The sequence below is a fragment of the Neodiprion pinetum genome, chromosome 2 (assembly GCF_021155775.2).
Source record: "Neodiprion pinetum isolate iyNeoPine1 chromosome 2, iyNeoPine1.2, whole genome shotgun sequence".
NCBI classification, from domain to species: Eukaryota; Metazoa; Arthropoda; class Insecta; order Hymenoptera; family Diprionidae; genus Neodiprion; species Neodiprion pinetum.
In genome coordinates, this window is record NC_060233.1 from 31,478,885 (window position 1) to 31,500,826 (window position 21,942).

Genomic DNA, 21,942 nt, shown 5'->3' on the forward strand with positions numbered 1-21,942 from the left:
TACCTCGACCGCGTTTCGACGCTTCGTGACACGCTGCTCAAGCATGACACACGTGAGTAATTCGTCCAACCTGCCGGCACCCCGGAGGTGGAAGGATAATCAAGTCCCGCGGCATACCCGGTGCACTGCTTCCGCTGGATCACGCTTAGGACCTCGGCGCGTCGTTCCTCCGGACCGAAAGGCAACTCGAGGTTGCGAAGAGGCGAAATACGATAATCGTACGAGTGTACATCGTGGTGGATCGGCGCATGCCCAGAGCCGCGTTATCGTAGTCGCAAGAGACTAGAGCCCGGTCGTTTCTCTCGTCTCCGCGTCTAGCCGCGAAGCTGTTACGAGACCCGCGAACGGTGCCTCCTGGGCTCGCGGTCTCGCGGCCTCTTCTCCGCGTTCACAGCATCCCGCCGACTCTCGTGGACCATAAGAGGGGCTTGGTGCGGTCTTTTGCCGCGACGTGGCGCTCACCTGCCTCGCCGCAGTCTTAAGGTGGACCGTTGCTCAGCAAGAATCAGCCGCTTACTTCTGCCGGTCCTTTCCCATACTCTTACCTTTCGATACATCTTCGCGGCATTTAAAGTAATCTCCGAGATTGGGCAACCGCACGTTACCTTCGCACTCGGTTCGTCCGCGACGCATCCTCGTGGTGATCCTCATCCCTTCATGGATTATCCACCTGGAACCGGCGACGAGGCGATCGATTGATCGTCGAGGAGAGTACCTACCTGTCACACCGGCGAAGATCCACCTGCTCCAGGGGTAGTTGATTCCGGACCTGGAAGTTCCGATCGGCAGCTGAGGTAGCTCGAGCCGATTTCATCAAAGTGGTGGGGATTCTATGGTGGGTTTCATAGTGGGGGTAACGGAAGACCGAAAGATCCGGGTGACACAGTTCTGCAGGCCGCTTCGCGTGTCAAGTTTTCCAGTTTTTTAACGCAACGGCTTTACCGTCGCATTCAAACTAGCCTCAAAAACTTCGCGATCGAATTAAATCGTCCCTACCGCCTTCCGCTGACTCGCCGTTCTCGGAGTTCCAACAGAGTGCTTCGTCAATTTGTCGTCGTTCCTCCTTCTCAGCTGTCTCTCCATCTCCCTTCTTCTCTACGTATTAAAAAACGGACCTTGCAGAGGAGTATAAACTTTGAGTGATGTTCGTCAAAATGAAGATAAAGTGAATCAACGATAAAAGAATGACGGAGGTACATCGATATGGGTTGCCGGTTATCGACACAGCTTGAGGGACCTTTCTACCGATAATCCTGTGCCGAAGTGCGCGACGATTTTTCAAAAACGTGTAAATATTTTACAAACTTGCAAAAGAGCTGGAATCATCGATTCGATTGGGGATGCGGAGTGACTAGCGATACAAGCGAATATACAAATAAAAAACACGAAGAGCGAAAAGTCAACGCAGGTAGATGCCGATGCTGTTATAGAATCGAGGTGAATTAGGAGAAACGCGTTATTCGGTGAGGGATTTTTTGCCTCGGAGAAGATCTCCGAGTCTATCTCAGGGAATGGAGATGCGTACCGTCCTGGTGGCGATTTGCCTGTTACTCGTTACTCCGATCACCGGATCTCTTTGGTGAGTCCCTCATCCTGATTTTAAAGTTTATTAAACATCTAGAGGCTCGAACCCTCTTTCTCGTATAATTTATTTTCTAAGTGCTAAGCTTGCTCGATCCACTAGAAGCGTGTGAGGATATTTTCGGTATAAAGAAATAGCGAAAAATCCGTACATTACCGATTTCTTGTTTTCATTTCTGTTTTGCGAATAAGACCTTTTCGAAACTTCAAAACTCGGAATTCATGGGATTCGGAGCATAACCTAGGCTACGCTGGACCGTATATATCGATAACATCTCTTCGTAAATAAAGCTGTCAGTCCGGATGAGACTAATGGCTTGTGCTCTGTCCTGAAATCTCTCGATTCTATTACTGAAATTTTTTCCCCACTCTTTGTTGGATCAAGGCGGAGCCATGTTTTTGTAAATCGCAACTATAAAATCGCGTGCTTGCAAAAAAATAATAAACCCTGTATCGTGGACAGTGAATCAAAGTGGATTCATAGCTATTCGCGAAGAGTTTCGATTTCTGTATAATAATTCGGACCAATGAAGACAGTATTCAGACCATGGACATATGGTAATTTGCATAGATCTTGTACTATCAATCCTTTTTTGGAGCACAATGCGAACGATCTTCGCTCACATTTCTTCTGCTTTTAGCGATGTGAACGAGTTCTCTTAAAAGCGTGACCGTAAGCGATGGCTCAAACTCACTTAACAGTGGACACAAACGGAAGTAAATTAGTGCGGTGAATGGTTGAGCAATAGTGGAACTTGAGGCTTAAAAAAGTAAAAGTAAAAGAGTCAAGTGGCGTTGCATGGGCCTGGTAACACATGATAGCCATAAAGAGAGGGTGAAAACAAACAGAAGTCATCTGTAATGCATATAGGCTTAAGTTTGTTGCGTTCTGCTCTCTCCGCCCTTCTCGCCTTCGTAAACAGGCCTAGGTGTGAGAAAATGACTTTGACTCAAATTGCGCGTCCACCAAATTTCATTGGTAACATAACAAACAATTCCTCGTCACGTTTTAATCGATTCTTTGCTGGCGAGTTACACGTTGCAGGTACGATCACCGAGAACCTTGCAAAACTGCATAAGACTCGGCCGCGAGAAGCGTCAGCCTCCTATCTTTGTCGTAAATAAAAGAGTCAGCTCTTGCTCGTCAGGGCTCTCTGCTCCCGTTAAGTTTGTCAATATTTGGAGTCAGATAACATCAGGGTTCTTATCGCGCCTGTCACGAGACAAGTTCCCGCGAGAATCTCGAAAATTCACGAATAAAACAACAACAATGACTGTCAACGAAGGGTACGAGTAAAAAACGGATAATGAAATATAGAATCAAATCTGTACCCACATCTTTGGTATTGCCGCACGGAATCTAAACTGCGTTCGTATTATCAAAGGATGACGAATATTTTGACCCGATTTTCGGATTTGAGGAAAGAACAATTCGAGCTTCGAGTCTACTTTAAGGGTACATAAGAAGTCCTTTGTGGTTGGTAATTTTCAATTCGGTCCTGGCCGCGTTCTCCTTCGCGTTTCTGGACGCGGAGGATGAGCGTATGGTCGGATCAGCGGAGGATAGTTGGCGATTACCTCTGGACCGGATTCTTTTCCTCGGCTGGCATTCTCTCGTTTTTTCGCGAATCGCCGCACCTCCGTCTCTCCGTGGCAAGAGCAATAGGAGCAAAAGAGAGACAGAGAAGGAGGGCGGACAATGGTCTCTCCGTCGCGTCACCAAGTGTCCCGTAAATCTCCGGCATCGCGTATAATTTGTTCCCCCGACACACGCCGACCGCTCCCGTAGCGGAGACGGGAGAGAAAGAGAGAGAGAGAGAGAGAGCCCAACGGTCATCGACTACGCCACGGCTACTGGCTGATCGCAAGCTGGAATTCCGTATAACCGAACGAGATACCTACTTATACACACACGAGCTGAAATTGTCGGGCGTATTCAGATTGAAGAGGAGAAAAAGTCCCCCTGCTAGTTCGGGTCAGCGTTTTTCGCCGCGTCGAAGGCAAACTACCGACTACTCGGCGATAAGACGTCCTTGGGGAGACGAACGATGCTCGCTATTGGTTCGGGCGTGGTTCAGATTCCCTTGTCCAAAGACCATCGTCCTACGGTAAAACCGCGTTGAGCCGCGTAGCTTTGCGCCGGTTCTTTCGGGCCCCGCGGACGCGATAACAAATCCTTGCCGTGGTTACCGGAGGCGATATACCGAGATTGCTCGGTGGGGCACCATCGTGAAGTTAACCAATGAGCCACGGTGGGCAGTCCACCGAGTCCCGGACGATCCGGGTCGCCTTCCGAGTCCGCCCTGGTTGGTATGGTCCGCGAGGAGTGGAGGTCCTCCTCCCACCTCCCGCGGGAATCGACGCCGCTTGTTTGCTCACCTGAATACCTGATACCCCCCGGGCCCCGAGTAATCCTAGCCACTTCGGCTCGCTCGGAGTGTCGCCGAGCTCTTGATCCACCGGCGGATCGACACGCGCACGGCACGCCGATCGACGCTCGGTGGTTTCACTCTTCGTCGTCCGGTCGATCGTTATCGTCCTTCTTTCCCCCGCGTAGATATCGAGGAATTTTCATTCCATGGGCTCGTGAGGGGGGCTCTTTTCGAGCACGGCTCGAGTGGTTCCGCCCGAAAGTAGGTACGATAATCCCCGCGACGAATGATGATCGGGCAAACATTGTTTGTGTGCCAACGCAAACAGGGATACGTAGGTGTACGAGTACTTGGCTAGGCAGGTATAATCGCGCTTCTGACTCGAGCACGCGGCGCTGCAGCAGCGAGGTACGTCCGTCGACGGTCTCTTCTTCGCGTATTAAATATAGGTGCGGGCGTAGCTACACGCACCTTGATCACTCCCGCATTTCTGGACGAATATAACCCAGGAAGGAACGCCCGCCGGCTGAAGACCCCGTGGTCAACGAGTCCCATTAATCTCAGGCTAGATTTCAGATCGGTTTCTCTGATCCCACAGCTGCTCGAAGCTTTTCACTAGGCATACGATTAATACGCGCATGGATGGCGCACCGGCCGCAGTCACCGACTCGGTACAAAGTGGCTGCTAATTGCAACGAAGCTACGAAAGTGGCGGAAAAGAGGGCAAGGAACTCCCTAAGCTTCGGGCCTCACTTCGGTCTACTCGCGTTACCAAAAAGAAGCGACGCACCGCGACCGCGGCGGCACGCAGGGGTAGTTCGAAAAAACATTAAGCCGCATTAGCACGCTCTCATTGCTCTGCCGCGTCCGTAACAAATCCACCTATGGTGACTCGGTCTGCTCCGCTCGGTTCCAGGCCCCCGCGGGGGCCCGCGGACCCGCAGGACCCACGGGGACCTACGGGGGGCCCTGTAAATCAAGCACGAGGTACGCCTCGGCCCGACCGCCTGTTACACACCCGGTTAAACCCGCGGTTTGTTCCAGCGCTCTCGATTCCTTATCCCGTCCTGGTAGCTGATACGCGTGTCATTGCTGGCTCGCCCGACAGCCTCGGCTGGTCTCCTATTGTGACAGGATCGAAGTGGAAATATCGCAATCGGTGCAGGGGACGGCTGACGAGTCACTCTGCTTACCAGGGAAATTAACCGGCGCAGCCGCGATTCTTACCCCCTTACGATTCCGCTTCTCCAGAGGTCCTCGGGGACACCGAGGAACGCCGAGGCGTAACACGATCGTTGAAAAATTTCCTCCCACATCGACAACATTCTCGCGACTTGTTTCCTCGGAGATGTCCTACTCCCGCAGGGTCCTGGACTTGGTCGCTAAGATTCCCCTCGCGTGTTCAACGCGTGTCCCATTCCTTTTTGGATTTTTATACACACGAGTTGAAACGTCTCCCGCACCACTGCCGAGGATAGGAACGCCTTGTTCCTGGCATATTCGAAGCGACTTTCTCGAGAAGAATAATACCCGGCGATGCCTTTTCCTTTTTCTATCCTGCAATCCTCGCGGATTTTCGCATTCGGGTACGGACGGTGAACTTCGTTCGTACGTGTGCAGCTCGAACCGTGCCGGTGGGTAACAGGTCCAGTTTCTGAAGAGAAGAGCTTCTTCGCCAGACAGCGTGGAGCTCTACGCCTCGAAAAGAATGCCGTGCGTCTAATGACGTGATAAATCTGATCCTAAGTCAGACCGTAGAGAAAGGGAGAGCTGTAGAGAGAATCTTCTTCGTGAGTCTTGCCCACGATTCTCAGCGACAGGTTCGCGTTGAGTGGGATGAGATGATTCGAAATGATTGAAAAAAAATTTATCTGCATTTCGTTTTATTATTGGACGTATTTTTATTGCCGAGTAAAGTTTATTCCGGTTTCGCGATCGGCACGGAATATATTGAATCGTTCGCTCGTGTAGATCGTACGCGAAGGTACAGAGGTGGACCGGCGCGATAGCGTGACGGTGTTGCAGTACTACGCGCGTTGAATAGAATTAGCAGCCATATTTCGCTTTTTGTTTACGAGGACGTCGTAATTTCATAATTTTATGATCTCGTGCATTGTATCGGTGGCTTCTTAGGTTTATTTGATCACGAGAGGGTTGCCTATGCGAGGGCCAACTCCTCCGAGGCAAACAGTCGTGAAATACGTGCACCAACTCGGCTCACCCTCCTCTCTGCCAACAGCTTAACATAATATACACTGGTGCCCGTAACTTTAACGCAAACGTGACTGTTATGTCAGTCGTTACATGTTCTCGGAAACTGTGAGTGGCGCTGATGCATTCCTAGCTCGTAACGGGAGAGAGCGAGATAGCGAGAGAAAAAGAGAGAGAGAGAGAGGAACAGAAAGAGACTTATACTTCTTCAAACACTTTGCCTTGTTTCGTAATCACCCATCGTCAATTGACGTGATAAATCATTCAACTCAATCGTATAAAGTACAATTCAATCCACCCGTCGCTTTAATTTTTTTCCTCTCACTTTTCGGTTTTCATTTGTTATTTCAAATTTTCAACCGGGACCTTGACGAGGAAAAAATACTGGAAAGGAGGAGAATAATAATAATAATAATAATTATAATAATAATAACAACAACAACAATGATAATTTATTTCATTTTACCATTGGTAAGGCTTGCTCTTGGATTTTTGTAAAAAGGATTTTTCATCTCTTCATCATCTCCAAGATATAGGATAAAATTGGGTTACGCTTATCACCGGTGTATAAGTGAGGCGAGTGCGATTAGAGAAAATAAATAAATATTCGAATCTACAAACCATTAAATTATATTTCAGTAACCGCTTCGCGGATGTGCAAGGCTGACGACGTCAGTCAGCACTCAAACTGTGGCAACACCAGTTCAGTACATATACAAACAGATTTTATTACGCCTAATTTTGATCACTCACCACGGAGTTTGTGTATTCGGTCATACATATATATATATATATATATATATATATATATATATTTTCCGTACTTTTTCTCCTCCCCCCATGATTTCGTCCAACTTTATACGCTCTTCGCTCTGTCAAATAACTATTGAATTTAATTATCCACTGGAACATTTCCCTCCAATTTCAAACAGTCAGTTGTTCTTTAATATGTATCGAAATATCTGGGAATCCTTAAAAATTGGATGAACGAAAATTTTCACGATCATGTCACTTATTTTTTACTTCTGGTACTTCGATGAATTTTTATTTTTTCATTTCGTTGTATGCTTTTTTTTTGTCAACGAATTTCGAGCATCGAACACTGTGGTTTCCGACATTTTACCCCGTACTGTGTATTTCGTAGTTGTGTGGGCGAAAAAGTAACAAGTTTGCGGCGAGCGAATATATAAATCACAACGTTGGATCAGACAGTTTCTCCCCTGGTAGTACAGAGACACAACATCTTGCGGATATTTGGCGACCGCTTAATCTCTCTTTCTCATCCGTTCTCCTTCTCTTGATCCGCCTGTCCCTCAGGCTTCTTTTACTTTTCATTTCCCTGAGATACGACCTCGCCTAAATACGCGACGACGCCTAGTCGCAAATGCTGCTACATGTCGCTCGCCAGATTTGTGGCTTCCCTAAATTATTTTCAACTGAGTTACGTTCTCGCGGTAGCTCAAGGGTCGCCCTGTTTTCTTTGCCCTTGGAAAGTTCAAGCCAAGGTGAACGTGGGAGATATGTACAGACTCAAGAAAGTAGCATTTCACCCAGAACATAGCTTGATGTTAATTTTCTTCCCAAAACATTTCTTACGATTGGTTCAATTTCATTTTCAGGGTCGCCGGAAGTCAGGTCGTAATGGACCCGATGCTGGTGTGTAAAAAAACGCGAAGACTGAAGGGCAAGCTGGCCGACATTTGTCGGAAGGAGCCAGCGCTGTTGAAAGAAATTGTGAAGGGGGTTCAAGTTGGCACCAGGGAATGTCAGCATCAGTTCAGAAACAGAAGGTGGAACTGCACGACGGTCAGGCGTTCCCTCAGAAAAATTTTACTTCGAGGTAAGCTGCGAAAGAGATAGTTTTTAAAAAAATCCTAGGAATCTTAGGGGACACACACACACACACATTTCTTTCTCTCCCTCTATGCGTCGCGAAGTTCACGGTTCCACAAATTTTCGAGACGATCAAAGTGACATTGATATTCGATATCTTCTTTCTCGTTCTGTTCTTGCTTCAAAAAAAAAAAAAAAAAAAAAACAAAAAGATACAAAAAAAGAAGGAAAAGGCAACGGAAAAAAGAGATACAGAGAGAAAAAGAGAACGAAGAAGAAAAAAGGAGCGGCGTGTCGTCGCGCTGGTAGGTAATCCGCACCGATCAGCCATAAAATCGACCAGGATTGTTCCGGAAAAGACTAAAGGGTCCCTCGAGGCTCGGCGTGATCCTCCGGCAGAAGTTCGTAGGTAGCACTTGGGGTTTAACGCCCATGTTCACCTTATCGGTACACGCAGCCCCTCAATTAGGGGATGCTGCGTGCGGAGAGGTCGGATCAGCGGAGGACCACACAGCAGGAGCTACCTGACCCTATCGGTGGATCGGGCCCATAAAAATTAAACGCAGCCAGATAAATAAACGTCAATAGGGAATTGAGATAGGCGTCAAGACCCGAAAGGGAAAAAGAAAGGAAAGGAAACTGAACGAAACAGTGAGAGAAAGAGAGAGAGGGAAAATGAGGGGGGGATCCACCTAAATTTTGTCGGAATTTCTACCTCAAGTTTTTTACTTCAGATAAAGTTTAATCTATAGCTGTCTCTGTCAATTTTTAAAGGCTCCTTTACGGCAACCTCGATTCTGGCTGAAATAAGAAAAGTCCCACTACCTACTATGTCATGTAACGACTACAGTTAGGTTTGGAATTCTTTTCAGCCGATAGAAAAATTTGGGTAATCGAGATCGGACAAGGAATCAATTAATAATTAATCGGTGCCGTCGATCGTCGGGTAATCCGATCTTCGGTAAATCTTCATTGCTGGCTCTTCCGTAGCCGTATGCGGAGCTCTCGTATTTTATTTTTCAAGTTCGAAATGCATACCTACCTGCAGTGCAACTTGTTACCTTGTTGACAGCTCCCCGTGGGAAGTCCTTCGTAAAATATATGACACCCGGTACCGAGCACCCCCTGTTGACTGGACAGATGTCTTCGTGATCTGGTGAAAAAAGGGACACGGCGTAAAACGGCATTGCTTTCGTCTGATAATCTGCAGGGGAAGAAATGTTGGATGTTCGATTTACATTTTTCAGCAAACGTTGAAAAAAATTCATCAACAGGCATGTCGCTTGGTCAAAATTTAACAGAGACTTGTTTTGCACCAACCTTTCAATCGCGCGTGGTATCTTACCGTTGAAAAGAAAAACTTTTTTTCCCTCCGTCAGGCCCGGCGTAAAATTATGGCTTTCCAATGACGCGTAATCTGCCGTATTGTCTCGTTTATGAGGTGTCGCAGGGGCGACGCAAGCTCGACCCGTGGCCAGGTGGAGGATGGTCTTCACAAAGGTTCGCGTAGTGACCCTTAGATCCCGAATCGTCAGCAGACCAATGCCACCCCTCCGAGGGTCGTATTTTAACGCGAACGCCCCTAGGGTGACTCGAAATTGGTCATAATGTTGACAGCCAGTCATGACCACTGCGACCCGGACCTCGAGCTACCGTATTCGACTTTTCTCAGTCGCAATTGCCTCCGTCAGTGCAGTACAACAGCGAAAGATGAGTAAAAAAATTAGTTTCGTGTTATTCGTAACGAAAGTTGATCGAAGGAACGAGATTCGGAGCTCCGATTGCCGGTAATACATTACACGGTGTAACCGGGATTCGGTTTGTTTGAAGGATAATAATTATATCCCTGTCCACGCGTACGTATTCGGTCGATTATTTAGCCGTGATATCTGATCACGAATAGCGGGTATCTTAAGGGCTTTAATTAGGGGAACACATTGCCACTAATATCTGACGGACAATGTCAATCTGTCAGGTGGTACTAAAAGGAAAGGGATATCTGATAGGTACACGCGATCCGAGATTTAGATGTTGAGCCTGATGAGCCGGAATCAACCCAACCTCGCCCCTTTCCCTCTTCCTCGCCCACTCTCACTCGTCCCCTAAAAGTTATCCAGAGAATTGGTAGGAATTCCGAGTCTAAATTAAAATTTATTCCGCTTCCCTCTTAATCCTCAGATAAGGACTAATCGAGGTTCTGCTCCTGAGTTAGGGTAGACCTTTTTCAGCCGTGCACGGTGCATATGTTTCAAACTTCTGAATGCATCCTATATAGGATGAAATCACGTTTTATGAATTTGTTAGGGTTAATTCCATCGTCACTATTATTATTTTCTTTTTCCTTCCCGGTCCCTGCTCACTCCTTTTAATCCTTATTTCGCCCAACGTTCAGTGCTATTATTTGTTCCAAGATTTATTCCCACGTCGTACGTCATTCGGCGAATTCCCGGTCCTCCGATAGCTTCAAATTGAAAAATGATTTTACCCCTTGTAGTTTTTTTTCTTCTTCTTCTTCTTCTTCATAACTGCTAACGAATCGAAAACACTGCCCCTTAAATTGCGAACGATCCCATGTCACAAGCAGGGTATTCGTGCGAAAAATATATGCATAGGATTATTGTACGGCGGTCGAGGAGATGAGCGTTAATATCTGTTTGTCGTTCGCGTTGAGTCGTCTTCGTGATCGTCGGCTGCAGCGAGCTGCGGGTTGCGCCGTGAATGCATACAAACGTATTAGTTAACACTCGTGGAGGGAAAACACTTAGCACGGGTTCGCTAACGGTTGCCGGGTTCGCGTCCGGCCATAAGTTCTTATTACCACACGTCACCTGGCGCAGCAGTTCTATCAGATGCAACGAAGAGCCGACGTTGTGCCATCGGCCTCAGGATAAGGCGTACGGAGCGGAATTTATACGGCTTATAAATTCCATTGAAAGTATTATCTCGGAGCCTCGTCCGATAGCCGCGTGATTTCGATAACAGACGCCCCTCTTCTCAAACGGTGAATATTAGTGCACGCTTACGATAAAAGGTACCTACGTGGAGGGTAAAATGCTTAGCGGATAACTGTGAAAGCCGTGCCAATGATGTACTGCATGAAAATATTACGCGGGAGAATTACGTCGGGGGTTGTTGAGTTCATTTGTTAATTAATTCGTTGATTCGTTAACCGTTGGAGATTTCCGCCGCAGCTGGGGTTTAACCACGCGCCGCTCGGTGGATCTTTAGTTTTATTTCAAGCCGCGTTATATCTCCACCTGTATCTTGGTACCTATACTTTTAAAAAGTATTCCGAACCCGGCAAGGTCTCCGGGTCTATCAGCTTCTCGGTCTCTCCGCTAACGATGTTCTCTCGGCAAGGTTTACTGCGAAATAATGTCAGAGCCTCCGGTTACGAGGGACTTGGCTTAATTTGTCCCCCTTATTAGAGATACGTTCGAATGGATGTGAAAGAATACGTGGGTCCTTGTCGGTAATTTGCAAGGACCACCGGGTTCCGCCACCGGCATTTATTACGTTTAAACTTCAATTTTTATGTCCTTAGATATCGGCTTATGTCCCCTGTTTACATATAAGTGCAGTAATTTCAGGTCGGCCAGCGATCCTCGTTCCGCGTCCTTACGCGGAGAAAATCAAATTCCCTCATACCGCACGGCGCAATTACCTCCCGGGCACCGAAAATCCTTGGTTTTCATTCCGCCGGGAGGAAGCTGCGCTCTCTTAAGAAGCGCCCGTCGCCGGAGCCGAACCGCGTCGCGGGGAACGAACCTCTCCTTGGGCTCGAGTCGGGCGACGGTGAGTTGCGGGGGTGGGCGAGGAGGGCGCCTCCTTGGATCTGTCGGGGCGATGCATTCAAATGTCAGCGTTCCCAGACCGGACTCAACGCCGAAGAGTAACAGATCTGTCCACCGCCTTCGGTGCAGTAAAAGTTAAGTTAAAGTACGGTAGCCCCGGTACAATAAACGTAAGGGACACTAAACTGTTTGCTGTTGTCAATCCTTTGTGGTTCCAAGGGACACGGCGATGTACCGGCAATGTATCTCCGATGTTACTCACCCCCGATCTTTTGCCCGGGAGCATTCCACGCCGCGCGGATCACCGGGGGTACAATCCTCCTCAAAATGACCCCGCGGAAAACGCGGCTATTTTTCATATCTTCGTTTCAGTTGCGGAGCGTCGACGAGCTTGATCTGTACGCGATTATCTCGTGCACGGGGCGCGTGCAGCGGCGAATCGCGGTTCCTGCAGAATGGGGAAAGAATCCTGAGCAGTGCTTTCCGTTTGAAAAATGACGACAGAATGCTTAGAATTGCGAACATTCACAATTCCATCTCAGCAGTAATTACCGAGGTATTCCTGCGGCCGCACCGCCGCGGTGCTCGCGTCTCTCTTCGCTCGTTCGCGATGGAGACGGCTGCGGGTCTTACCCGGATGAGAAATTCCATCGCGATCCGCGAATCATTGCCGGATGCATAAAAATTGCTGGGTATTCGAAGATGGGCGATGGGGAGGGTGGAAAATAAAGTGTATTAACAGGTCGGGGAGGAGAAAACAAGAGAGTGAAAAAAATCGGGAACAAGCCACACTTGGTCATTGCTGCCTGCGGGATTTTTATCACTCGGTCATTCTCATCGCGGAGGTATTCATGCGTCCAGTTAGTATTTATTGGAAATGGTCGGTGAGGCCGCGACTCGGATCGTACAGAAATAGCCTCTTCGCTCGCTATTCTCTCGTTTAGCTTTCGTTGAATGTATTCCCATCGAACGATTCGCGCGCTTTATGTCGCCAGATAAGAGATAACCACGCAAAGAAAGGTCCGGCCGCTCGATCTCATTGTCAAATAAACCACAATCGCTTGCTTTTTAATTTCCCCCAACAGAGGCGGAGACAACGTGAAACGAAACACACGCCGCGGAGAAAAATCACTTTCTCGCTTTCTCTCCTCGGCTCCTTTCACCGCGAGCAAAATTATGCATCACTCGGTCAATCGATGAGGACATCCTCGCTGTATAATAATCTATCGGCAAGAAGTTAGCTACGCTATGGTGTCCGATAAATCTAGGCTCTCGAAACGTATTGCCGCCGCGGCACGCAGCGCGCTCAATACCATTTACGTCAGCGGCGGTAAATCCGCAAGACCGCAGCTTACAGACGTTTAACTATATGGTCTAAGTAAGCATGGCTATTGCGTAATCGGTGATCGATTAATTGGCCAGAGATTAACGAATGCGAGTGCTTTCCTGACTCCCTCCATAAATCACTCGATCGTGAACGTCCCCTGCACCCTCCGGCCGCTGCACCGTTGCAACCTGCCGCAGTGCGCAATGCCATCATGCGTGAACGTCGTATAATTCTCCACCGTAGAGGCAACGCTCGCTGGTATTAAACCTCGTTCCTTATTCGATCGTAATTCCAAGGTGAAGACGCCAAAGTCTCGAGCTAAAGAAACCACGGCGGAGGGGGATTCGGAAATAAGTATTACCCTCTGGTGCGTAGGTACGCGAATCTGGTAGAATGTTGATAATTGGCTCGAAGTATCCGACGCACCTGGCTGCAACCTGCACTGCCGCGATAACGATCCTCGCCTGTCTAATTGATCCGAAGTGATTCAAAGCCACCGATAATGTTCACGTAACAGATACACGCGCGGGACTCGATCCTCGGTTAACCTGACGCATCGTGATCATCTTCTTCGCGGTCCGCCGGCAGCTTGAGCCGTAAGCCCGCACGCCGCACGAATACGAGTGCAGAGGATCGCACTGGCTGGGATCGGGACGGTCTATTTTGCATTCGGAGTACGTATGTTACGCCGATCCAGAGCGAGGTGACTGAGGGAACTCGGTGCTTTTTCGTCGTTGGAAGATGAAAGGAGCGCGGACAAGAAGGGCAGAAAAGTGCGTGTATCGCGGAATAATGGAGAAGGTAGCGGAGCCGGCTCGGCTCGTCTTTCTCCGGAGGCGAAACGACGCTTCCGTCACGGTTGGATCTAAGGAGCTGCTGATGATGGTGCTGCCGTCTTCTCTACTGCCTGCCTTCCCTTCGGACCTTTCGCTTTCCATATCAGATCAACTCGTATATAAGAGTATCGTATCGCTTAAATACACACTGAAAGGTGAGTTGATGCATCAGAAGATACGCGGGCGGTGGCAGCCAAGGTCCAGTCGCTACGTCGCTCCGTCGATTCGTGCTAAAGATACCCGGCTGGAATCCATGGGAACCACGGTGAACCGTGCTTAACGTGTATAACCCCTTCCCCGCCAGCCCTTAACCCCGCCTCACCTCCCTCGACCAACTTTCACGTGACTTAGCCTCGGCTTATTGCGTCCACGCAGAACTCCGCAATTCAGGAACATCGGATCGCGTCATGTCATCGTCGTCGTTTCTAGACCTGGTACCTACGCGTATCCGTAGGCCAGACGCGTGTGTTTCGTGGATTCGTAATGTCCGGTCCCGAGACTCGGAGAGCCATTCCGCTGATGTATTGCGGCCGTTCGAAGAGTGACGCAAACTCGAATCAGCTCCTGTACCACGACTACCGTGACGATGGATCTTTCGGGGAGATTTATACGTGAGACGGGCCTGCAGTCGTCTTTCCTGCAGACACAAGGTGGATACCGTAATTGGAGAAACATTCCACCTTGTATGAGTTAATTCCATCGATCGCACGGAGATATCGTGGCTCAGGGAAGGAGCGCGGAGCGAGATGGAAGGAGAGCGAGAGCGAGACAGAGAAAGAGGGAGAAAGAGAGAGAGAGAGAGGGGGAGATGTAGAGAAAAGAAACGACGAAACAAAAACCAGAAAAAAGCAAACGGAGAGGGTAAAAGAGAAAGAACTCCTTCGTGATCGTTACTTACACACCCAGCCCGGTACCGGGCTCAAGATTTTGGTAATCGGCATCCGATTTGCAAAGCCCGGATGCTCGTCCGTACCACGGTAAGGGTAAAACTGTGTAATCTAGTGCGCTCACTGAAAGGGTACAGAGCTTGACGCATTGTGCGCTAATGATGGAGTGGTAACGTGACAGGTGAAATCCAATACGCTCCGGGTCCCACCCAGTGCACCCATGGTTGGACACGGCGGGCAAACGAAAGAACGAACGAAGGACCGGGCTCGGGTCTGGATTTGGGCTCGCATCGGTTGGCCACTGTGAGAGCGAGGACCGTGCGAGAGCTCCCAAGCGACCTTCCGTTTGAATTGTTTCGGATTGTGTAAGGAACTCGTATACCGAGTGAACAATATTCATTCGTCGACCTGCCGATATACGACGATAGTGCGACATAACCGAGCCTTGGAAAAGCGTCGCGCGTCTCGTCTGTCGCAAAAGCGATGTACTCGAGTGGCATTGTACTTGCAGGTCGGAGTGCCAAGCCCTGGATCCTGGTCGTCCTGGATCGCGTCACGGCTACGCCTGTGTACGAAGATACCGGAACCTTTTCTATATCCTTGGGTATATGTATACGGCGCCATGGTGTCAAGTACCTCGGAGTATCGGGCTTATCCCGAATATTTTCAATCGGTCGTTTATTTTGAACGTCGTATAACCGCCGATCGTTCTCTTCTTCTCTTTTCGTGCCAACATCTCATCTCACGAGTGACTCGGCGCTGCAATTAAATCCGGTTGTTTAACGTCCGCGTGATTACCCCCGAGACTGTCTTTGCATTCCTCGCCCTCGTGCACTCCTCGTTCGTACTACTCGGTAAGGGCTTTCGTACCCGGGAACAAATTCTCGGATCTGCCGGGTATATCCTCGCGAAGAAAATTGTGAGATTAATCTCATTACCGTCCGCAGCCGTCTCGGTTCATCTTTCTCTCTCGCCTCTGTTGCACGCTGCCGTCTGCCTCCAGTGTACGGAGCAGAAGTCGAGGAATCGCCTCGAGAGAGGCCGGTTAATCGAGGGTTATTACGCACGCGGTTTATCACGACGCGTCAGATGCCTTGTTGCGCGGAAAGATATTAGAGTAAGATAGACATTAAATTACGCCTTGTACCGCTCCAGTACGGCCCAATAAAACCAGATCTCGCTCAAGCGGAGCCTAGGAGATCGGCGTATGGTAATTCACAACAAACTGCTTGCCGTAATTAGTGTTATTCAGAGATGGCCTACATCGGCACGTGTTCGTTGTAAAAAGCCACCGTGAAGTACATAAACGTTGTAGCCACCCGACGCGACGTCTTTAGACCCTGCAACTTCCTCCGCGATCTTTATCCCCCCCCGATATCGTCTCACCTCGTCCCGTATAACGTGTAACCCACAGTCACGCGCATGGTTTCTAAACGCGAAAACGTCACGGCGAAATTAACTCAATTCGCAACCCACGGGTCGACGATTTTACGGGGTTTGAAATTTATACCGCGCCGGTGGCTAAGAGGAGGAAACTTTTCGATAGGTAATTGAAACTACATGTTGGTACGGGATTGACTCCCATCTGTTACCGCTGCAGGTCGATACAGTTAGAGGAGTTGATTGGCCGATCGGTACCCGGTCTGGACGGTCGGATCCTTCTCAAGCCCGGAGGGCAGCAATTAATTTATCCCCTTCATCGGCTCTCACAAGCTCTAATTGTCTTATCCGTTTAATGATGTGTAATCCGATTTGTTTTCGATCCATTCGATCTGATCTTTTAATCCTTCGGCGTTTATTTATTTATTTCACTCGATACACATCGATTCATCGCGTCAATATTAAACGCATCTCTGCCCTTGCATCTCTGATCCGGTTCCCACTCTCATCACCCAATAATACCCGATCTCGTGATATGAATCTCAGAGATTCATCTTGCAGTATTTAATTAATCATTCCTGGCTTCGATCACCGCGCATTGATTTATTACACGAGTGTATTTTACTTTCTCATTATCGTTATACTGCATATCCTTTTATTTTTAAGTGCAATCTAATTTCTTTTCTCCATCTTACGTTAGACACGAGAGAGACTGGTTTCATAAACGCCATCACGGCTGCTGGGATCACTCACGCTGTCACCAGGGCCTGCACCATGGGCCACCTCGTCGAGTGCTCGTGTGACAAAACTATCAGCAAAGGTAGGAGTAAGTATCGTTTCGGCACTTTCAAATTAAGCTTTTTTAATCTTCTCGTCACCTGTGTCATTCCAATCATGCAGACGGATTGAGTAAAGCTTCTACATTAATTTCAACCAAGGCAGCAAACGTGAAAGTTTTAGTCGCGGACTTAGTTCGTACACTTGTATCATTTAATTTGATGAAAATTAACAGGGTTTAAAATACGATCGGAAACTCATTACTCAAGAATCTGTATCAGACCTGCTTATTCTTAGAGACAATTGTGACGCTGTTGAAACGTTGCTGGCTGGCTGTAAGATCTGAAATAGCATCGTTGGTGAATCGTTTCACTTTGACTTTGGACTCGATCGTTGTTTCGGGAAAGACAGTTGAATAAAAACACCGTGTATGTCTCGTTTAACGGTGATCGCCTGTGCGCAGGAAATCGCGGTGGAAAAGCAGCAAGCCGAGCACCCGATCGAACCAAAAATCCTTTGGCGGAGGGTGAATGGGAGTGGGGCGGGTGCGGGGACAACGTGAATTTCGGTTTCAAAAAGTCCCGAGATTTCATGGACGCGCCGTACCGGAAACGCAGCGACATCAAGACGCTGGTGAAGCTGCACAACAACGACGCCGGTCGTCTGGTGAGTCGATCTCTCTCAAGCCGTCGACACCTCTTCCCGAACCTCTAAATCGAGAGTCCTTCCGTCATACCTCCAGCCCCCCTTCCCAGGTCGAAGTCATCTCACAGTCAGCCTACATTCTCTCGTTTCTCAGGCAGTGAAAAATTTCATGCGCACCGAGTGCAAGTGCCACGGTCTCTCGGGTTCGTGCACCGTTCGTACTTGCTGGAGGAAGATGCCCCCGTTTCGCGAGGTCGGCAATCGTCTTAAGGACTCGTTCGACGGGGCGGCAAAGGTGATACCGAGCAACGACGGTCACAGCTTTATAACCGAGGGTCCGACGATCAAGCCTCCCGGTCGTTTCGACCTCGTTTACAGCGAGGACTCGCCGGACTTTTGCAAGCCGAACAGGAAGACCGGCTCCCTCGGGACTCAGGGTAGGCAGTGCAACGCCACGAGCCCCGGCGTCGAGGGCTGCGAGCTTCTTTGTTGCGGTCGCGGTTACGACACGAAAGTCGTCAAGGAGAAGGTCAACTGTCATTGTAGGTTCAAGTGGTGCTGCGAAGTAACGTGCAACACGTGCGTCGTCAAAATGTCGGTAAACACGTGTCGTTGAACGAGGATCTCGGTCTCCAGGTTCATCTGATCCGTGTTTCAGAGAGTGACGAAAGAGGAAAAAAAAAGAATAATCAATACATAGAGAATAAAAATAAGAAAGAATAATGTCGATTCTTCTTCCGATCGTTCTCAGGAAACCTCGTCGCGTCATTTCCTATCGTTTAATCAGCGTTTATAGACTCTGTTATTTTACTGTTAATACGCATGTCTCATTTCGCGTTTAACGTCACGATTAAATCACACACAGGTAAGCATAATTCACCGGAAATTATACGTTGATAACACTTGGCCGTTCTGAACACTTCGAGGAGAGAGAAAATGAGGTGGGAAGAGAAGGCGAGGGGGGAGATAATCGATCTGTTTTTACGTACATGTACATCTTTTATTTGTAATTTGTATGTATAAATATATTCCCACACACACATATATATATATACATATAATTTTGTCTTGCCATAATAATTATTGATCGTTGTGATGTATGTTCTATGTGATTAATTAGGTTATTATGTATAATGTGTATAAATTTCGGTCGTGTATCGTTCTGCCCGAAATTTGTCGGTCCCATCGCGAAGCATAGTCAATAAATTACAATAGTGTAAGAGATATGGTGAAGAAAAAATATCATTGCTATATTTTTTATTTCCTCTAAACAGGAAATTGTATTTCTATTTGATAAAATTCTTAGCTTCATATTCTAGCGCCTATTCCAGCTTCTCCGTATTTAATCGATGTATAATATTCAAGTATCGTCAGCATTCATCGAGCCGACTAATATTACATATTATCCGCTGCTATAGGTTGAATAATATATATTTAATGATTAATTGATGATAAATTCGCTTAGCTATGCTATAAAATATGTAGAAATCTGAGACTCAATAGCTGGTCTTCGTTCATTAATTGTATTACCATCAAGTGCCTTATAATGACAACAATATTTTCCTAACTATCCTCTGTACATAAGACTGATATATTAATCTGAAAAAATACAAAAATGAAAACATATTTAATCATTCGATCATCTTACTTACAGCGAATAATTCTACACTTTTTCTCACTGCTACATGTACTTAACAACTATTAGCGGAATTAATCCGCTAGTAAATACAAGAAAAAAAAAAAAAAAATGATAAATTCATTCACAAATTGAATTTGACGAGGGTATTCTGCGCCAAAGTTGGAGGTTAAAAGGTAAACGGCGCAGGTTTACTCGCATGTCTTGATGTGTGTGGAAGTCGATAATTGGAATAACTTAGACGTTGAATGAGAAAGGAAATGAAAAATCGAAAAACCTGTTGATCGTTCTCAAGCCACATAGTTAAAAAATTTTATGACGGGCTACTATACACGGATACGTACGTCAATCCTTTATTCGACGAAGCCCTGCATTATGGCCATGCCCGTACAGCTATATCCGGCTTTACGGGGACGCGAAATTCCATTGTTGTAAAACTATTTAATAGAAGATGTAGAGAGTATTTTTTTCCTCGTTTTTCCCGACCAGACGTGCCGGCGAGGAACGCGGCCGGAGGTAACTCTTTTATAAAGTTAAATTACATCTAAAAGCTGTGTTTTACACAGGCCGTAAACTCTCCGCCTAATTCCTCGATCCTTACGCTTTTTTTTACAGCAAGATATAAACCTCGAAAACGATTTCCAGCCGCGCCCTAGCCCTTTTTATACCTTCCACGGTGTACGTATTAACACGTTACGGGCATGCCTTCACATCGCGACAAAGAAGCCAAACCTATTCATCTATCCAAACTCCCTCAACTTCGCATTAGAAACGAAGTTTATTCAACGAAATCGTCGATGCTACGCAGCCTCGTCGGTCGAAAGTCAAGCTTGAGATTTTGCACGCGGATTTCGAGAGGTGCAGTGATACTGATTCATCCCGCAGCGTCACGTTTTGCTGGGCTTCAACGATGCCGGAGGTAAGTCAATTCATTCTCAAACACACCCTCGAACGTCCTTACTTCGTGTAAACAAAGTCGTTCACTGGTACCTGACGACGATCATAACAACTCACTTTACGCAGCCTCGTCAGTCTTACGTCGCGTTCGGAACAATATACACGCGTTTCGGCAGGTGCAAAAGCTCTGATCTATTCGTATCTGCGATTATGCAGTCGTTGAACGAGTTACCGATCTTTCCAGTGATTCAGCCGATCTTTCGAACCTTGTTAAGTCAGTGTGAGTGGCCAAATCGTGTTTGTATAATTCTACTCGCAGTAATAAGTCCAACGTCGTCAACGTTGCTGACGGTGTCTGCTCTCAACCGCGAATATTTCGTTATAACCACATGCAGCTCGCGAGTCTTACACTTTTGAACAGTTGATAAATATACACTTGACTTATTTCTTCAACGATTATTAACGTTATAAAATTTTTATAAAATTGTACTCTCGTATTTTAAATCCATGCGATCGGAGACCCGTGAATGTTGAGTGCAGTGCGGTGTATTTGCTGAAAAAGGATCTCTGAGCGACGCAGTAAACTTCGAGGTGTTCGACTGGAGAAATAATACACATCAAAGGTAATTGCGATAAAATAATGTAACCATTTTTTTTCTGTGTAAATTTATTTCTCCGCGTTGCTTTGTATTGTACGTGAAAACTCTTTGCAACAAACTTACAGCAAGTCTTGCACCATTTTCCTACTTTGGATGCTGAAAGCTCAAAATCGCTTCTGGTAAAAATGGAAAAATAAATAGAAGGAGCGTCCTGGCCCAGGTAGGGGCATCGTTAGGCGAGATAACTCGAGTTTTTGGATCTCCGAGGCCGCGAACGCGGGACATGCGATGCAATTAACCCCACCGCTAGGTGGTTGTATATCCTTTCGCCGGCACCCCGACGCGATTAGCCTCCGAGGCAAGAGATTGGCCGGTTCTTCGGCAGCTGGGTGGTCCTCTCGTAATTTGGAGCTGCTGTTTTGACGGGGCAAAATGGCCCCGGCGATCATTCCTGCGCGTTGCTTCATCGTACGCTGTACGAAAAAATTTCATTTCACCCTCAAGAATTTTCTCCCTCAATTTAGGGATCGGGAACATCACGGCTCTATATCTCGATCGGTTTAACGCGCGTCGATCAATCGACGTTTAAATTTTATTTTTTCACCACACGCGCTTGATGAATCGTGAGGATACCGAATCACTCGCGTCTTGATTATTTTCTGGAGAGCTCAATTTTTCAGACTAATGAGAAAATTCAGTACAAATGAAGGGTCGGAATGAAGTTTCACGCTCTCCGAAACTCATTTTCTATTCGCCTGACACCGATGTTACTGGCTGTCCTGGAAATTGAGTTGTCAAAAAATAACCACAGTGTAGGTGAATGCACCTGCGCTTTTCATATTTATCAAAGTTCAACGTGCACGTTACGCCATTGCCAAGCACGGGTAAAAATTAATCAAGACCAGCAGCGGTACAAGGATGCATATTAGTTTGAAACTATTCCCTCGATTATCCTAATGCGTCGGTTTATTTTTCAAACAATAGCCGTTGCATCGCGCTGTGCTTTCCCACCTTTGCTCCTAACCGAGGAGTGCAGCCCGTCGATGAAAGAGCGATTTGACGGAGGCAGACGGGACGTACTTACCTTTTTATGGTAGCATTTCGTGCTCTCTGGGATGCCGTTCGGTAATTACGAACATTTAAATAATCAGTAATTCAAATTCTTTA

The 21,942-nt window shown here is 47.4% G+C and overlaps 1 protein-coding gene across 2 annotated transcripts; it reads left to right on the forward strand.

The window, feature by feature from the left end:
* The first annotated feature begins 503 nt into the window (after positions 1 to 503).
* Positions 504 to 19,269, forward strand: LOC124210950 (protein Wnt-6). 2 transcript variants are annotated; one of them, XM_046609436.2, is made up of 5 exons: positions 504 to 1,579; positions 7,784 to 8,004; positions 16,922 to 17,047; positions 17,462 to 17,664; positions 17,798 to 19,269. In XM_046609436.2, exons 1-5 carry the CDS (start codon positions 1,512 to 1,514, stop codon positions 18,257 to 18,259), a joined length of 1,080 nt encoding a protein of 359 aa, XP_046465392.1. In that variant the 5' UTR covers positions 504 to 1,511; the 3' UTR covers positions 18,260 to 19,269. The 2 variants fall into 2 exon arrangements, with proteins under 2 accessions (XP_046465392.1, XP_046465393.1); XM_046609437.2 differs by having other exon boundaries at positions 16,922 to 17,041.
* The last annotated feature ends 2,673 nt before the right edge of the window (positions 19,270 to 21,942 follow it).